The sequence below is a fragment of the Halichoeres trimaculatus genome, unplaced genomic scaffold, assembly GCF_033239565.1.
Source record: "Halichoeres trimaculatus isolate MK-OKI-2021-1 unplaced genomic scaffold, fHalTri1.1 fHalTri1_scaffold_9, whole genome shotgun sequence".
Lineage (NCBI taxonomy): Eukaryota > Metazoa > Chordata > Actinopteri > Labriformes > Labridae > Halichoeres > Halichoeres trimaculatus.
This window is the reverse complement of record NW_027437188.1, coordinates 7,566,421-7,584,591: the sequence shown is the minus strand read 5'-3', so window position 1 is coordinate 7,584,591 and position 18,171 is coordinate 7,566,421. Positions and strand designations below refer to the sequence as shown.

Below are 18,171 nucleotides of genomic sequence, written 5' to 3'. Positions count from 1 at the left end.
TCCTTTCTGACTCTTTTTCCTCCCTCTCTCCTCTTCCTCATTTCTGCCTCCTCTCCAGGCCTCCTACCTTTCACACCTCAATTTTTTTTTACTTCCCCCAAAGGGTGTTTCCTCATCGCTTTCTCTGTCTCTGTAACATCAGTGTGTTTTGGCAGTGAATCAGACACCCCTGTAGGCAACGATACGCCGCTGGCACCTACTATTCCTGAGAGAGTGTGCTCATGTGTGTGTGAGTGAATGTGTATAAGTGTGTTTGTGAGTGAGTGTGATAACAATCTGAGTTTGCAGACTTTGCTTGGTTTGTGCCAGAAAAATACTTTTGTTCAGTTGTTAGCTGTAAGTTATAACTTCACAAAATTTTGTTAACTTTAAAGATTTAAATGTTCTTTTTGGTTAATTTGGTTTTTATCATTTTTAAGTTCAAATTACTCATCATTCAAGTTATTTAACATCAATATGTAACAAACAACAACAAAAGGAAACTTGTCTTAAGATATAACACAGCACATATTCTAATCCATGACAGATTGAAATTGTTATTCAGATGAATGTAACTGTGATAGTTTGGGTATTCATGGTCCTCAGGATAAATTCCGTTTTTAATTTTTTAAATTTTTTTAATTTTTTTTTCTACTTTCATGCCAACAGAATTATGGTCTGGCTGCTGTATTGTGCAGAACACATTTACTTTCCCAAGAGGAGCTGTTTTAAAATAAAAAAGAGGATAAATTCTTACTTTTAACACCATCAATGTTTGTAGGGCCATGAAATGTCAAGAACTCTTTTTGAATGGACTTTAAGATGAATTTAAGATGAAATATTTGAGTGTAATTTGTTAAAGCTTGGTGATCATTATCTGAAAATATCTGATAGAATATCAGCTTTGATTAATGGCAGTCCAGATGTTTTCACATTTGATGACACATTTTCAGTTCCACTAGTGGAGCATCACACTTTAAAACAGCATAATGATGCAAAACACTAAACAAAGAACATTTTTTAAAATAAAGAGTCTGATAAGAGAGAAATGAAGGAATAAAATAGTTTAAAAAGACTGGCCCAAAGTTTGACTTTTAACCATGTAATAATGCTGAGTGGATGATTATTTAATGTTGCACCATTTTATGGAGGAATTTAATTTAATGGGGACTTGAAATGCTCATCTTTTAAACCAAGCTGTGTATCTGTCTGTGTCAGGTCACGCTCCAGGTCAGCTGTACACATATCCCGCTCGCTGCTGGCGCAAAAAGAGACGGCTAAACATCCTGGAGGACCCGCGGCTCGTACCGATCGAGTTCAAGATTGGTAATTAAAAAACTTTTTTTTGTTTGTTTTGCCTTTTATGGATAAAATGGATGAAGACAGAATAGAAATGTGGGGGGTTAAGAGTGAGAAATGTGAAAGGGTTGAAGCTGAGGGCTAAAACAGTAACTGCTGTGATGAGGACTATTACGTATGACATTTGCATTGCCATCATTAGGCTTGAGCTAGGATGTCAACAGGTAGCTTAGCCTACAGGGTCAGTGAAACATCAGGTTATGCTGTGTTCCATTTGTACTCGGAAGTCAGAGTTTCTGGGTTCCAAGTGGGAACGTCCAGCTGGAACCCCCCCACTCTCTTGAGGTTGGAATTTCCGACTTGCAAGTTGGAGCACCAGCACCAACCCTGAGTTCCCAGTAGGAAACTTCAAGTTCAGGGGTAATCAGTAATTGAGAGTGATGAAGCTCCTGTTAGGTTCTTTTTACTATACAATTTCTGACTAGTTTTTGTCACAATAAATCAGCTGTATATGTAGTATTATTTAATGTTAATATACAGAAATGCTGCTGTTAGGGCAAGTTTTTCTGACTTGGCAACTGGAACACTGAACTCGGACATAACGTCACTCCCACTCCCGACTTCCCAGTCCAGAGTACAAATGGAACGCAGCATTAATCCCATCCTCCTAACCAAGTGTGTGTCAGGGTTATACTGAGGCTATGTGAATGTTTCACTATAAGTTTGGGAAGCTGGCTTGAGCAACATGTGACGTACCAGTGATTAAAAAAGATAGAGATTTTTAGCTTAATCAAGGTTTGGTAAGTTTATATAACATTAAGTTTGAATAATGACAAAGCAAACATGAAACACTCTGTAATTTTTAGCCCTAAAAAGTTGGTAACACAGTCGGTAAACACCCAATAACTTTTCTTCCCCTTAGTGGGTTAAAATATGTATCTATTCTTTTAACTCTCAAAGTAACTAACACTTATTAGTTTTCAGCTGTTTTACAGCTCTGTGTTAAGTCCACTAATAATAGTAATAATAGCTCAAACCTACATTTAGGCTTCATTTCAGTTACCTCTCTGGTGAAACTGTATTCAGAAAAATGTTTTTTCGTTACATCTTGGGCACACTTCCCACAAGCAGCACACCATGATTGGGCAAATTGCAAATGATAACTTGAGCTCTGCAGAAGCTGAAGTCCTTGTGCGCTGTCATAAATAAGCCAAGTTGTGTTTCCTCGGGGCGCTGTCAGCTCCACTGAGCGTGTCAGCATGAATGTGAGATCTCTGCTGCTTTCTGATTGTGATTGTCTCACTCGCTAGACTACGAAGCTTCTCTAAAGAAAGAGGGGGGCATCCCAGACGGTCCGGTGCTGGAGTCACTACTCGCCGGGGAAACCCTGGACAAGAAGGTGGAAACCAAGGAGGAGGAGCCAATGAGCGAGTGTCAGGTGAGACCAGCGTCTCTCATTTTCTCTGTCTTTCTCTTTGGTACCCTTCTTTTCTCAGTGTCTTCTTGTTTTTCCCAATGTCAGCTGTCTTTCTCTTTGTATCTGTCTGTGTTTGTGTTTCTTTGTCTGTCTCTGCCTTTGTCTCTCTGAGTGTGTTTTGGCAGTGACACAGGCTCCCGCGGCTCTGACAACACCCTCCTGGCAGCGAGCGTGTTTGTGATTGTGTGATTGCAGTAAAGCTATACTTGATGTTTTATAGAGATTCTGGTCACGTGTTTTCTGACCAACTTTGTGAAAAACTATTTGAAGGACATTGTAGGAAAGCTGGGTTGCCTCATTGCTAGATGTCAACCTTCAAAGAATGCAGTCATTATTTTTTCAGGTGAAAAGCACCTGAATAAGAGTTGTGACTTTGGTGCAGCACGTCCTAGGATGGAACAAAAAGTCGAAACAAAGGCTGAAGCAAGGCCAGTATCAGAAAAAATTAAAAAGTGTGAGAATCTTGGCATCATTTTCAAATTATCTGTTTACATGACCACCACTTTAGCTCTCCCCCTCCGTCTGGTGTTCTGTTGTTTGTTCTGAAGTCATATCTTAAAATTTATTTTATGCCCTTTCTCCTTGCTTGTATGTCTCCTATGGTTATAACACTGCAAAAACTGAAATCAAGTCAGGTGTTTTTATCTTATTATATGTAAAAATTGTTTTGTTATACTTGATTTGAGCCACATGCATCTGACCAGTCCAGAAAATGTCTTATTTCAAGTTATTAAAAGACAATAATGAGGTCTGAATTACTTGTTACTTGTAAAAAAAAAAAAAAATTGCCAATGGAACAAGAGTAAAGTTACTTGAAACTAGAATAATGTCTTTTCTCTTGTTCCATTGGCAGATATTTTTTTTAGCTGTTAAAAGTAATTCAGACCTCATTATTGTCTTTAAATAACTTGAAACTAGACTTTTTTCTGGACAGGTAAGGTGAATGTGGCTCAAATCAAGCCTAAAAAGACATTTTCTACTAAAAATAAGACAAAAACACTTGATGAAATTTCATTTTTTCCAGTGGCATCTTGTATTTTACAAGTGCTATCTACATGAAACTTGACCTTGACCTTTTGACTGTCAACTCACTAATGCACTTACTTACTAACTTGCTCATGTAGATACCTCCTTACTTTTTTACTGCCTTACCCAGAAATCCAAGAAAAACACCCAACACTCAAAAGTTGTGTTGACCCCAAAAACACACTTCATCAAGTTTTAGCATCAAGCCCACACCAGGAGTTCAAAGAAATACAAGGAAACAAGAAAGTTACTCACTTGGCTAGATACGTTCTTCTTTTCTACATGCTTAGGTATTTACTAAGTAAAAAGTAAAATGTCACTTCTTAAAACACAAGGTTACAAAGTGAAGTAGAAGCACAAACTCGAAACACAAAATAAAAAATACAGCAATGAACAAATAATCACAGGATTCCCACTGAGGGTCATAATAGGGCTTTACATTCTAACTTCTTGGCTTACTTACCGACTATGTGCTAAGTGAATGACTTACTTTCTCACTTATCCACTCAAGCACTGACTTCCATCCTTTCTTTCTTTCTTTCTTTCTTTCTTTCTTTCTTTCTTTCTTTCTTTCTTTCTTTCTTTCTTTCTTTCTTTCTTTCTTTCCTTGGTACTTCTTTAATGGTACCTTGGGATGGGTACCTTTCACATTTGAAACAATATGGGACCAATGCCGGGTATCTGGCAATCGGTACCGGTACTCTACGGTACCAATTTTTGATACTTTTTTGTGTTTATGTAGTAAAAAATATCAATTTGTTTAATGATAAAGTATATATTTTTTTCAATTAAACATATTTATTCTTCAATATGTAATGCTGTGTTCATGTACAGCATTGAAAATCACTTATTCTTCCACTCCCTCACAGTCACAATGATGCATTTAGGTACATAAACATGGTTCCTTTTGATTCTACATGAATCGGTACTCGGTACTTTCAACAGAATTTAGTCGGTACCTATAGAAGTACCTAATTCTTCATCCATCCCTAATGGTACCTAACTCACTTTTTACTTACTAGTGTACTTCTTTACTCACTCACTTTCAATGCACTCACCTTTTTCACTCCCTTGTGGACATGACCATTTACTGACCACCTTTTTACTTGCTGGCTGTGAATTTTCTTTCTGACAGCTACAGGGCGCCTGGCCGTCACGTGACCTGAGTGGTGTCTCTGATTGGAAAATTAAACGATCCTGATAACTTCTAAACCATCAAGTTAGAAAAAAATTCACTTACCGTACAGTGTGTGCCGTTAGTGAAATCAGCATTTTAGACCCAAGCTGTTTTTTGAACCAGGCTGCAAATATGCTTTTCAATGCAGTAAAAGTCTGTGTGTACAAGACTTCTGGTCTTTCTGCAGCCAGCCTCAAGCAGATTTACGATGAACAGCAACTTTTAGCACTTTCGCATAGGCGTCATTCTTACTAACTGGATGTTGCCCCTTGCTTACAAACCAATCTTCTCACTCACCAAGCTGGAAACTGCCTGCTCACCCAGTTACAAACTAACTTTATAACTTGCTTTCTTAATTACTTCATGCTCTATGGACTTATTGACATAATGACTTCTCTACTTACTCATGGCCTTATGTACTCTGAGACTGGCTTTCTAAGTTGTCAACTTACTAACAGTTTCATACTCAGACTGTTTAAAGGGCACAGACACTGAAAGGGCACCTGCTGTATGTCAGGGCTCACAGGCACTCAAGAGTTGTGATGATTTGAAGATTTTACCACAGCTCTTTTTCAGACCTTTTCATTAGTGCTTCATTTTCTTCTTCCTCCTTTGCTTCCTGGAAATTAGTAACATAAGCAACATATGCAGGCATAAATCACAAACATGGTGCTAAGTGGTAAGAAATAAGGGCCTTGAGGTAATCAAACTGCTGGAATAGTTTTTAAACCCATGATATCCACAGCCAAGGGTTCATTTTAACATATTGTGCTCTGGGAATCCTCCTTCAGAAAATATTGATCATCGAGCTCTAGCTCTCTGCATTCTGATGAAAATTTATTCAAAAAGTGGTGGTGGAAATTTGACTATGTGTAAGGAAAAGACACATTTTTAATACTTTACAAAAATCGATGCAACTTCCTGCATTAAACTGAAATTATGGTAAGATTTGATTTTATTTCTTACAAGGTTATTTTAAAACTGTATGTCATCATGTAACACAAATTTGACATTAACATTTAACATTAACATTTAACATTTAATGGTAAAAGAAACATTTCTGAGATTAAAATTCTTGTAACAAGCCTTCCATAGCAACCAAACATCCTGTAGAGTACTCATCACACTTTACCCACTGCCAAACCTTTAGAGAGGTCACTTCAGCGGCTTTGTTAAGACATGATTAGGTGGACCCTCCTAGCCACCCACTGAGTACACCCCTGCTAGCTGACTTAATGACTGACTCATTTACAAAAACACTGATTGACTTACTCGAAGGATTATTAACTATATAACCTGCTTAGTTATGTTTTATACATTTACACTGACATATCTCCTCACTTTCTGACTTACTCACTTGTTCTGTAAGTGATTTATTGGTTAATCTTTTCAAGGAATGAAAGAGGACGATAGAAGATGTATTGCCCCTTTCTTTCTTTCTTTCTTTCTTTCTTTCTTTCTTTCTTTCTTTCTTTCTTTCTCACTACATGTTGACTCAGTGACTTACTCACTTATGGACTTACTTACTTTTTTATGTATTCTCTTACTGACATACTTACTTACTGACCCAGTGTCTCCCATAATTACGTACTTAGCCATCAACTGACTAAAGACTTACTTTCTCTGCCTTTCTTTCTTACTTACTTGCTTGTTTATGTATTTACTTACACTAACATTCTTAATCCCCCGACCAAATTATTAACTCTTTTACCAACTGATGTTTGCTAGCTACCTTTCTTTTATGACACATCCTGTCTTAAAACTCTCTTTTAGTTTTTTACAGCTTAGTGTGTTCCCAGTCATACTGTTCGTAAATGTGTATTTTAGAATAAACAAACTGGAGTGTTTAGTTGTTTTCTAGTGACACTGTTTGTGGTTAAGATATCAAAAAATGTAGCAGAAGGTTTTGTTGGCATCATATTTTGAACTTACTGGATCCAGTTAAAGCTGGTTAAAGCCGGACTCTTTATATTTAATCACAATATTCATGTTAGAATGTTAGCATGGACATCAGACAGGGTATGAGGATTTTAAAGTAGAGCGATGAGACTGAGTTGAGTCCAGCGCCTCCATTAAGTAACCTTCACATCAGTGGGGAACCTTCAGGGACTTCTAGGCCTTCAGAGAAGGCCTTAAAAAATCTGGAACAAAAAATATACGTATCATATATCTCTATATATATAATTTCTCATTTAGTTGAATAAAATACATTTAATACATTATGTAAGTTTTAAAATTAAGTGTACTGCAAAGTTCACTTCAGTAATGAAAGGGTTACTGTCTTAAAACATGTTATCTCTATCGGAGCCCGGTTTGCTGGCTCGTTAAGTGGTTAGGACTTCATGATGGCCAGGCTGTGTTTTGGTTTTGAGAGAGACAGGAAAATTGACCAATCACGATTTGATTTTTTGGGGGGCGGGACAAAAACAGAAGAGCATAGGCCTTCGTGAAGTCTGAACAGTGGGCAGAGTGGTGAGAGCGGTGAAAGTAATGGCAGAAGACAAGGGCGAAGTTGTGGCTAGCTTGTTAGCATTTTTTCAGCGTGTGCGAGTAAAAATTTCACCTGTTCGTGCTCGTGCGAGTGGATCCTCCTGATTGGAGAGGATGCTACGTTAGAGCAGAGCTACGTTAGTTTAACTCACGACATGTCAACACCAAAAAAGAAAGAAAGGAAACAGCTAAGGCTCTGATAAACTCTTCATCAAGTGCAGCACAGTTATCGGTCTCCGTCTCTGAGGTCTCCTGTAGCGTCTTTGGATCAAACCAACTAAGAGAGAGGGGGTGGATGGTTTTTGAGTTTCTGATATAACGCCCAAGTACGGGACTTGATTCACTTTCAAAAAATATTAGCGATCACAGGAGCATACTTAAAGTTGGGGGAGAATCAGGAGAAATCACAAGTCAGGAGAACAGCCAGAGAAGGAGTTTAAAAAATGGGAGACTCCCTCCATATTCAGGAGTGTTAGCAGCCTGCCAGTAGCCTACTCTCGATGGGTAAAAGTAACGAGTTTATGTATGACACAGATTGACAAAGATAAAAACCAAAGACATTTTCTTCATCATTTTAGGTTATTTTAGTATTTTTTGTAAACTCACTTAATAATGTTAGTCATTGTTTTATGTAAAGCCTCTTTTTTATTTCTATTTTATCTATTCAATGAAAATGTATTTTGTTAACTACTTTTTTCCGCGATGATTTCTTTTCTGGGCTGTGAGGGCTGAGGTGAAGGCCCAGCTGTAGTACTCACGGCTCGCCACTGCTTCACATTGATCAATAAAATAAGCGCTGGTTCCATTGTAATAACACAATGTAGCATTCAGCATATTACAAACACAAACTTTATGCTCAGCTACCTGGAGGACTTCACAAGTTGGTCAAAGTTACTCTAAGGTCCAAATGGGTAGATAATTGATCAGCCTTTGAGTTAGTGACCTCTCATTGGCCCTTTGAGAGAAGAAGACTTTAGAGCCTCTAATCCAGTGTTCACCCTAACTTGAGCCCAGCTAAAGAGACATCCAGGTGGACAAGACGTTTACACAAGAGCACCTCTAAATCAAATGTTCAAGATTTCAAGATTTGACTGTCACAATGCTGTAACGTGTCTGAGTGTATTGTTACAGAGCAGAAGCTGTGGTCCTTTTACCAGTGATTGATAATTGGACTCTCACTCACAAACTTTCGCTGCGTCGTACCACACCCTCCATTCTCAGTAACTCTCACACCTAGCAGTGAGATTATCAGCGCTGAATGTGTTCCGATAACTGTGAATATTTGATCCTAAAGGTGTGGCAGCTGATTAGTCTGTGCAGAAGGAGGGGGGGAGTCATTTGTTATGTTAAAGAGGCGATGAGGAGTATGAAAGTGATCTTGAAAAAGTCTCTCTTCTAGATATATGCCTGATTGTAATCCACACTTAAAAATGAGATTATCAGCACCAATGTCGGTTAAATGCTAATTTGTAGCTTCTTCGTAGCTTGCCAATCGGGTCGAGAAAGACTTGATTGATTTACGGCACATCTAGGGTCTCGTTGACAACACCACGCCAGCTGTCAAAGTTTAGTTGTGAGAAGAAACATTTGTGTTTTCCTCTGCTTGAAAACAATTTCTGTGGTTAATTTTGTAGTGATGGTGGACACTGGAGCCTAACTGTCAGACAGAAAAAGGACAGAAGAGCAGAAGAAAGATAAACAGGAGAGAGACAGAGCACGAGCAAAAGGCTAAAACACGAGCTAAACTGTTTGTGCTAATGTTGATTCCAACCTACAGTCAGCAGTTATTCTGCAGTGGTCTGTTCAAACTTGAGAGTCTATCAATAAAATGAAGAGTGAGGTTACGTTAGCTCTGATTGGTAGATGACTGGCAGGACATAACCAGGATGTTACACATTACAGACATGTCTCACATGACCGGACTGTCAGTAGGGCTACATATGAACGGCCGCTAAACTTGTGTACGAACTGACGGTTTGCTTATTGACACGTTAGCCTATGGATATGTCGTACCACCAGGTTGCAAGTAACGCTAAATATAGCTGGCTACGGATGTACACTGTACTGTACTGATAAATACCTTACCTTGTTACGTTATATCTGGTAAAAAGTTGTCTTAAACAAAGAAAATTAGTTCCAAAACAGACACATGCCTGGTTAAAAGTCACAATTTTACGACAGTGTGCGTGATGCTCCATAGCATCTTTAAAGGTTTTGGTGATGATAATGCTATGCTATGTATAAAAACCATTCCCTAATCAGAACACAGTATTAGAGGACTATATACAGACAACTGAGGAAAGCAGTCAAGAGAATAATGAAGAGAAAACCCTCACATTAAATACGCCTGCCCACTCACTCACATTGAATGTTCAAGGTCTAACACATCAGCTCACTCTTCTGTTGTCATAAACCAAGGACAAAAAAAACCTCACCTAGATTTGTGTAGAATGGTTTGGTGTCAGTTTGGGAGCTACATATCAGTTTAATTTCAGAAATGTAGGTTGATTCATACAAGATATACCCTCATTAGTAACTGAAAATCACAATATCGTTACTTTTGTACTTATACTTGGGAGTTCAGACCATTCAAAGTTCTTTTATACTGCAAGCCACATTTATCCATCCACACCACGTTCACACACTGATGGCAGAGGCTGCTGTTGTAGGAGGCCATCAGTATTAGCTTATCTCATTCAGACACAACGCTATTTGAAGCAATTTGAAGTCTAGTTTCTAGTCTTTCTCAAGGACACTTCGGCATGCCACTGCAGGAGCTGGACTTAAACTCCCAACCTTCTGATTGAGGGACGACATTTAACACAACATTTTTAGCAGTTATAGTTCCGCTGTTGATTCTGTACAAACACTCATGAAACTAATAAGATAAGATACAAATAAAAAACAAAATTAAAAATAGAAAACTTAACAGCCCTCTCGCTGTCTTTTTGCTCATCCATAGAAACTGCTGGTTGGGGATTTCCCTCATGAGCTGGAGATGGACGAGATGGAGGAAGATGTCCCAAAGCGCAAGAACCGTACCAAAGCACGGGTAAGTTGTTTTTTCTTCTGTATCAGCATGAGCAGGTAACCTCATGTAGATCACCACCAAAACGTAACTTCACATTGATAAAAAATGGACTGCAGGCCTTGTGATTGGCTCCCTGAGCGGCATCGTGTTTACTGAGTGCATCAACTAAACATCAGTTTATTTTCTTTATCCTCCAACTTTTCCCTCTTTTCTTCAGTGTTATAAGCTACATGGTTAGCAACATAATTTATCAGTTTAAACTTAAAAAGCTAAGCTCAGAGTTGCCGTAGTTTCCTGTGCACAAATAATTGAAAAAGTCACAAGAACAGAGAATTTGCGATCACTGGAATCCCACTGCTTCAGAGTGTTTAGGAGGTGCATTACAGAGCGTCCCATGCACAGATTTTTATGCTCACAATGACATAATGTCAAGGCAGAAGTTTATACCCTGGCCTAAAATGTTTTTCAATGACTTCTCCACTGACCTCACAAACCAACAGTTAAATGGTTTGGCTGTCGGGGTTAGTAGGGGAGCCAAAGTCTGCAAACTGAGTCCAATTTTGAAGTGCAAATCTGTGTTCTGGCTGTCAGACACAGAGCAGAAGGAGATCAGATTTAGATTGCACTTTGATTTGACAGCCCATAAATTATTCCTTATTTACAAGACCAAGAGGGAATCTGCAACATGTGTGCAACCTATATACAAGCTGTGTGAAACTCCTGTATTATCAGCGCCAGAAAATTAAGAGCAAGCATATATTTCTACATTTACATCTGAAGATTGCTAAGGGTGTTCACAGAATAATCACTTTTAACCTCTGGTTTCAGTTGGATCTCTTCATACTTTGCATTCTTGCTGTAGTTATGCCATCTGACAAACCAACAGTTGTTGAATGCACACAGATACAAAGACTGAAATCATGCTGGGACAACCTTTTTTTTTGTCTTGCTAACAGCTTTGATTAGATCAGACAGTTTTTTTCACCTCTCTGTTTCAGGCATCCTATGGGAAGATAATCAAGTGTTAACAATGTATTCTGAAAATCAACAGACACACACATCCATCCATACGCACACACACACACACATGCTCAAATGCAGACACCAGGGTTGCTAATTGGAGCTGTTGCTCCCCTGCTAGGTGTCATCAGCCCCCTCCTGCTGCAAGTGGAGCTTTACGCTGAGAGCAGATGATTAGAATGCAAACGTGTGTGCATGTGTGTGAGCGTGTGTATTTGTGCGTAGCCTTGAACACACATATGAGGAGTGTGTGTGTGCATACCAGAATGTTTAACAAGTTTGAAAGTTCAAACTTTTTTTGTTTCTTTATTCACATGCGTTATTTTGTGAGTTCTCACTTGTGTGTGTGTGTGTGTGTTTGTGTGTGTTTCTGCAGGCTTATGGGGTCGGAGGCATGAGGAAGAGACAAGAGCCGCCTGCCATTGAAGACAGAGACAAGCCTTACGTCTGTGACAGTGAGCGTGGCGACTTTGTGTCTTTAAACCTGCTTCTCACATTGACTGACAAGGCTAAACAACCTGCAACGCCTGCAAAGATCCTCACAGAGAGGGATGTGCTACAAGTTCAGGAACGATGCAAATTCATAAGCAGATGTAGATGCAAATCAAATGCCAGAACACTCTGAAGAGGAAAAAACATGATAGGTTCTAAGCAAAAGACAACACAAATTGGAGACATGACTACTAAAGTGCTCTATAACAATCTGTCAGTGACGTGGCCTGTCTGTTAAATGTCAGCTAAACTCAACAAGATGTATATTGTTTAGATCAGTGGTTCTCAAATGGGGGTATGTGTACCCCTGGTACGCGAGGGCACTTTATTAAGAAAATAGCAACCAAGCAAAATTCCTTCAACACCATTTATTCAATCAATGTTTGAATCAAATCTAAGTTTAAGTTCATTAACCGAATACTATATATCCTATAGTTACTAATAGTACAGCGCTGTGCTGTGTGTCTTTTTTTCCAACCAAAACTGCTTTGCGCTTGTGAGGGGGTGCTTGGTAGGAAAAACATATCATAGGGGGAACATCAGGGAAAAAAGCTTGAGAACCACAGGTTTAGATGACTAAGTGGTATATTACAACAACATAGATTTTCACACAGATATGTGAAACATTGAAACTACAGTAGCTAGAGGAGATAGTTTGCCCCTCAGGTTTTATCTCATGCCTCATGTACAGAGGATCAAGCTCCCTAAGTGAGCGGCCTGCATCCATCCCGCTGCACTAAAACCTTTATTTATTGCCGAACATACTTATGTATCACATGTGACACAAGTTTCAAAGACCTCAATCTCATCATCATGATAAGTAGTTAAAAATAAAGTTAAAAATGTAGAAAAAAAAAAAACGTATCCTACCACATGGAGGATTATCATTCCACTTCAGGCAGCTGAGGTTGTATTTTCTCTCATGTTTTCTAAAACCTTTGTGAAAAAAGTTGCAGAAACTGCCCGATTTATCAAATGTGAAACAAAAAATATATCTATGCCTGGGATGATGGTCAATAAATCAGCTTATCATTCAGTAAATAAAATGACATCAATAATTTTGCCAACCTCATAGATCGCCATGTGGGTGCGTGTTTGTTTTTGTAGTTTGGGATGAAACTGATGGAGAGGTTGAAGCCTCATGGATGAGAGGAGAACCGTCTTCACAAACTCTTAACTATTCAATTGCCTCGGTTTGGAGCATTTAGATTAACTAAGCTTGATAAGTGAGAATTTACATGGACACAGAAAGTATAGTTTGATACATCACAAAAGAAATTCTGGATTTCAACTCAGTTTTTTCTTCCATGCAATTTTGACCGAGAGCCATTTTTATTTATTTATTTATTAATTATTATTATTATTATTATTATTATTATTATTATTATTATTATTATTATTATTATTATTATTATTATTATTATCATATTTTTTTTTTAATAGTTTTTTTATTATTTTTTTTTATAGTTTTTTTTTTGGGGGGGGGGGTATTTGAAAGGTATTGATACTATACATTAAAAAAAATATTAGTGGTTAAATTGGTCTCAAAATATTAATGTCAATAATATTGTTTATCGTGAATTACTGTGGGACAATACATCACCCAGCAAAATTTGTTATCAGCCCAGGCTTAAATATATCATAAACAAATTAATAAGCATTTTTTTTGTTAATTTTTTTTTTTGAAAGGAGTCATCAACAACTGAGGCTTTACAGGGTAAACAGCATGTCAGACCTAATTGACTTGTTGCAATTTCTCCCCTATCCACTGTTTTGTCTCACAAACTAAACTTCAAAAACCTACTTTAACTTCTCACCGACACACTGCTAACTGAGGATCCTAACTAATCTATGCTATGCTTTAAAAGTAATGGCTTAAACATTGTGAACTGTACAAAAAAAGAAAAAAGTTCTAGCTGTAGCTCTGGATGATAACTGAACAAACACATAACAGACTGCATCTCATAGCACAGCATGTGCGAAGGCTGTGCTGTGTTAATTTGACTGAAGCAATGCAGACACAGGCATGTGAATGTTGACCCGACATAATGACTTTAGGCTGAAGTTGCATGCTAGCCCTGCTAATGTTAGCCACACTTACAGATTGACAATTTCTAAATTTTCTTGGTTTCTCACATTTAGACAGCTGTTCTGTATTTTGGTTTACTTTCAAACAACGTTTGTATGTGTTGCGCTAGTACAGCCCTGGTTTTTGATCATGTTATAAAGTTGTGTTTTTGCACAGCAGTCAGAGAGGCCTGACCCTCACACACACTCCACTCTGGCGGTGTTGTTGTGGTCTGATAATTATATCACTGTCTCATCCTACTCCCAGCGGTAATAAAAGGTTATAAACTGTTCCACTTAGCGCCCCTGGAGGCCTGGAGCACTTCAGATGTCATGTCTCCATTTGCAGTCTTGTTTTCTGTGTTATTGTGTTTCTGGATTTGCACAAGTGTCTGTGCTGTTTAAGTAGTTGTTTTTTTTATCCTGTACTTGTTATAATTCAGAGTGATGCCATAGCATTTGTTCTGAACATTTGGATTTGCAATGTTTCTCAAGCATTTAGCACATTTCTCCTAATGAAGATAATAAATGGGTGTGTGGCAGATTGGTTAGCTTTGAAGTCCACTGTATGTTTCTGCATTTTTCTAACGTTAAACATACAGAAAACTATTTGTTTTTTTCTTACCATTGCAGTGTGTATCTGTATGTGTGTGTGTGTTACAGTCTGTGGAAAGCGCTATAAGAACCGCCCAGGGCTGAGTTACCATTACACTCACACACACCTGGCAGATGAGGAGGGGGAAGAAGATTCTGAGAGACACACACTACCCTTCCAGCGCAAGAACAACCACAAGCGTGAGTGTGCAGTTTGAATATTAAACCCTCTTTAAGCAGTGCAGCTGTCCATCATCATCCATTATTTACCTCATGTGAGGGGGTCGCCTTGGCAGGCTGATTCTGGGTCCTAAGGCAAAGAACGAACCTAAAGCCAAGGATTTTCAACTTCACATCATTTCATCAATCTTTGAAAATCAGGAGAACTATTGATTGAGTTCTTCTTGCAGCATCATAGATAGTTACTGTGCTGACAAGGCTAAATCCAGAGAGTTCACCCGTGTGGATGGAGGATAAGATTTCCCCCAGTGGAGTGCTGGGTTTAGCAGATTTCTCCGGCTCTCACTGATTCCCTTTCAGACTGAATCAGTGACGCAAGTTAAAACTGTGATTGGGTCACCGTGAATCATCCAACTTGGCTCTGTTTCCTGAACAGGGTTAAATGAGGTTCAAATGTTGACAAGTTAAAAGTTTGAAAAAGAGTCGGAGAAAGTAAAGAAACAACTAAAACTCTCTGAATTAATGATCAGAGCAGTTCTGTTTAAATCTGTGGTGTTAAAGTAATGTGTGAATGTATCCAGTGTAAAAACTGAGTTAAGACTAGGTTTCTCAGTCAGATGCTGTTTGTCTCTTTTGGGTAAATCAGGAATGTGTGATTCTGAACTGCAGACTGTGTCAAAGAAGTTGGCACAGCTTCCTTGATGTTCCCTTGTGGAGTGTTGGATTTATCTAGCACAGTTTTCTTCAGCCAGATGTGACGATCAACATTCCTGTTTCTGTTTTGTTCAAAGCTCCTCTGAACAGTTTTTAACTGGTTATGAAACAGACTGAAACCAACTTTTATGGCCAATAAAAGCCAACAATAATCAGCAAGAAAATTTATGATTATTTTACAGGAATTTGTTTGTTACTACTGTCTCAAGGTGGGCGTCAGATGAAGTGATTTACAGCATACTGCAATGATGGCCTTTGTTCATTTTATCCAAATCAAAGATTTGTAGTGAATGATGCATTTAAAAGGAGGGAGAGGATTTTTTTTTTTTTTTTTTAAGAAAACTGCATTAGACATCAGCAAAATATTATTGATACTGCTCTGTCCACTTTTTGGAGGCCACCAAAATCAAGGCAGTCAGAAAATTTCTCAGTGTTGGATTGAAAATGATTTCCTCTTCATTGTGATTTTATTGTTGTCTGTGGCTATGTTTGTTGATTCATTATCTTGAATGAAAAAACAGAAGGTTTTGGGTTTTACAAAAGCCATTTCTACAAGATGTTAATCCCAAGGAGAAACACAGATTATGCAATTTTTTAATCAGATTTTTTTTTTAGTGAACAAGCAAATGAGGGTTTAAGCTACAGAGAGAAATAATAACTGAGGTAATTCATGATTCCAAAGTGGGGAAAACAGCCTAAATATTTATGTGCAACTGGTGGGATTGTATGACGATGGATTGTAGTATTTAGGAAATAAAATAAAATTCACATTTGAGAATTTGTCAGTGATAATGACAGAAAAATGTCAGGATCTGAAAAGGATAGAGCCATAAGCAAATAAAATGCTAATTCATGATAATAAAGACATCTTTTTTGTTTAAAGGTCAGCTGGTCTTAACAGTTACAATGTTAATAGAAAAAAGTGGTGACACTGAAGAGTAACATTATTTATGAGACAAGGGAGAACCGGCTTTTCTCAGTTTGTGGGGCAGGCGTCCCATGTACAGATGCTATAGTTCATGTTGCACTGGTTGTCAGATTGTACCTTGGCATAATTTTGTGCTAGTCATTTCCCCTCTCAACCTGTTTTTGCTGACTCAACAGAGCTGTCCTATCACATACAGGCCAAAAAGGGAAGAAAAAACAAATTTAGCAAGAATACACTTTTGGTGGAGTCAAATGTTATTTTTAAGGGGTATGGCAGAAGAGAATCCACCTGCCTGTTTATCTTCAGAGTTTCACAAATAAATACATATGCTACTCTTTAAGGAAAAAAAAGAAAAAAAAATCAAAGTTCTGTTAGTTCTAACAATTCGGTGCTGATATGCCAAAAGTTTAGCGAGTTTTCTTATTTCAAACCCAGACAACTTTAAGTTGCTTCAATTGCTGATTTATCAAACAATCTATCTTTCACTTTATTATCATAATAATATCATAACTTTGTTATAATCAATCATATTTTTTCAGTGTGGCATCAGTTCATCACAGTTGTGTTGCACCCTGCTGGCCATGACTGGGAATGCAGGTTTAAGACACTTAAGCCTCAGCTCCACTTTTCAAACCTGAGGCTGCTTCAGCTTCTTAAACACAGCCATGATTCAAGCCTGTTGGAGGTTGTACATGACACTTCAGTATTTTCATGGCTGCCCTGAGGCTGTCTTAGCCCAGAGGTTATTTAATGATTTTTAACAGTGTTGCGTTTAACCTTTTAGTGTCTGGGCTCCTTTAGCCCAGGGCTAAAGCCACTGCTGTACCTCTTACATTAAAATATGGAGATGCAGAATTGGCTGCAGACGCTCACAGTGAACCTTTTACAGTTGATGCTGTGGGTTTCTTTTTTGTTGTTATTTCCCCTTGGTAACATTGTCATACTCAGAACTGTGCTGCTGAAGGAGTTGTTAACACCACTCAATTTTTTCTGTCATTCATCACACATCTGTGTTAATGTAAACCTTCATACGGTTTTGACATCGGGCGCAAAGATGCATCAGCTTAGTGAGCGATCAAACAGCTCTTCAATCAACACTCATCAGCTCTTAATAGACGTCAGTGATCAAACACAAGTCATACATCCAGATTCATTCCATTCTATTATGCTCTGATATTTTATCTTTGACTGTATGAACCTCTCAGATCACAGCAAACAGTTTGATTACAGCTTCAAAAGGCTTGATGAGAATCCATAAATGCTCCGTCCTGAAGGTCATGAGCATGTCATTCTGTCGCTTTTTCTCCAGCACTTACTGCCGTGAAGCTTATGTGTGAAAACACAGAGAGGCAGAGGCATTGGTGTTTTCTGTCTCTGTGATAATGCTGATGTTGGCTAAGGTACCATACTTTCAGGTTCCCACACCCCGACTTGCAAAGCAGAGTGGACATCGAATAATGATGATGAATAGATAAAAAGTGCCATAACTCTTTGAAAGAAAGAGTGCAATCTGCCCTGAGATCTCCTGAGGTTTTCCTTTCTCTAAAGTTGACAGCTCTGTTCTGTAATGGTTCTAAAAAAAACATCAAATACCGACCATGTCTTTTTGTATAAAGTAAATGGAATGAGACCACAAAAATGTCATTTCTCACACTTTTTTTTTCTTTTTTACAAGCTTTAATCAGGAATAAAGCCTC

The 18,171-nt window shown here is 38.2% G+C and overlaps 1 protein-coding gene across 1 annotated transcript in view; it reads left to right on the top strand.

Moving 5' to 3' along the window:
* Window positions 1-18,171, top strand: part of dpf1 (double PHD fingers 1) — a 76,822-nt gene that overhangs the window by 21,690 nt on the left and 36,961 nt on the right. Inside the window, 5 exon segments of the mRNA XM_074679612.1 lie at window positions 1,198-1,305; window positions 2,589-2,716; window positions 10,411-10,500; window positions 11,876-11,954; window positions 14,722-14,853. Coding sequence (XP_074535713.1) covers window positions 1,198-1,305; window positions 2,589-2,716; window positions 10,411-10,500; window positions 11,876-11,954; window positions 14,722-14,853 — 537 coding nt within the window.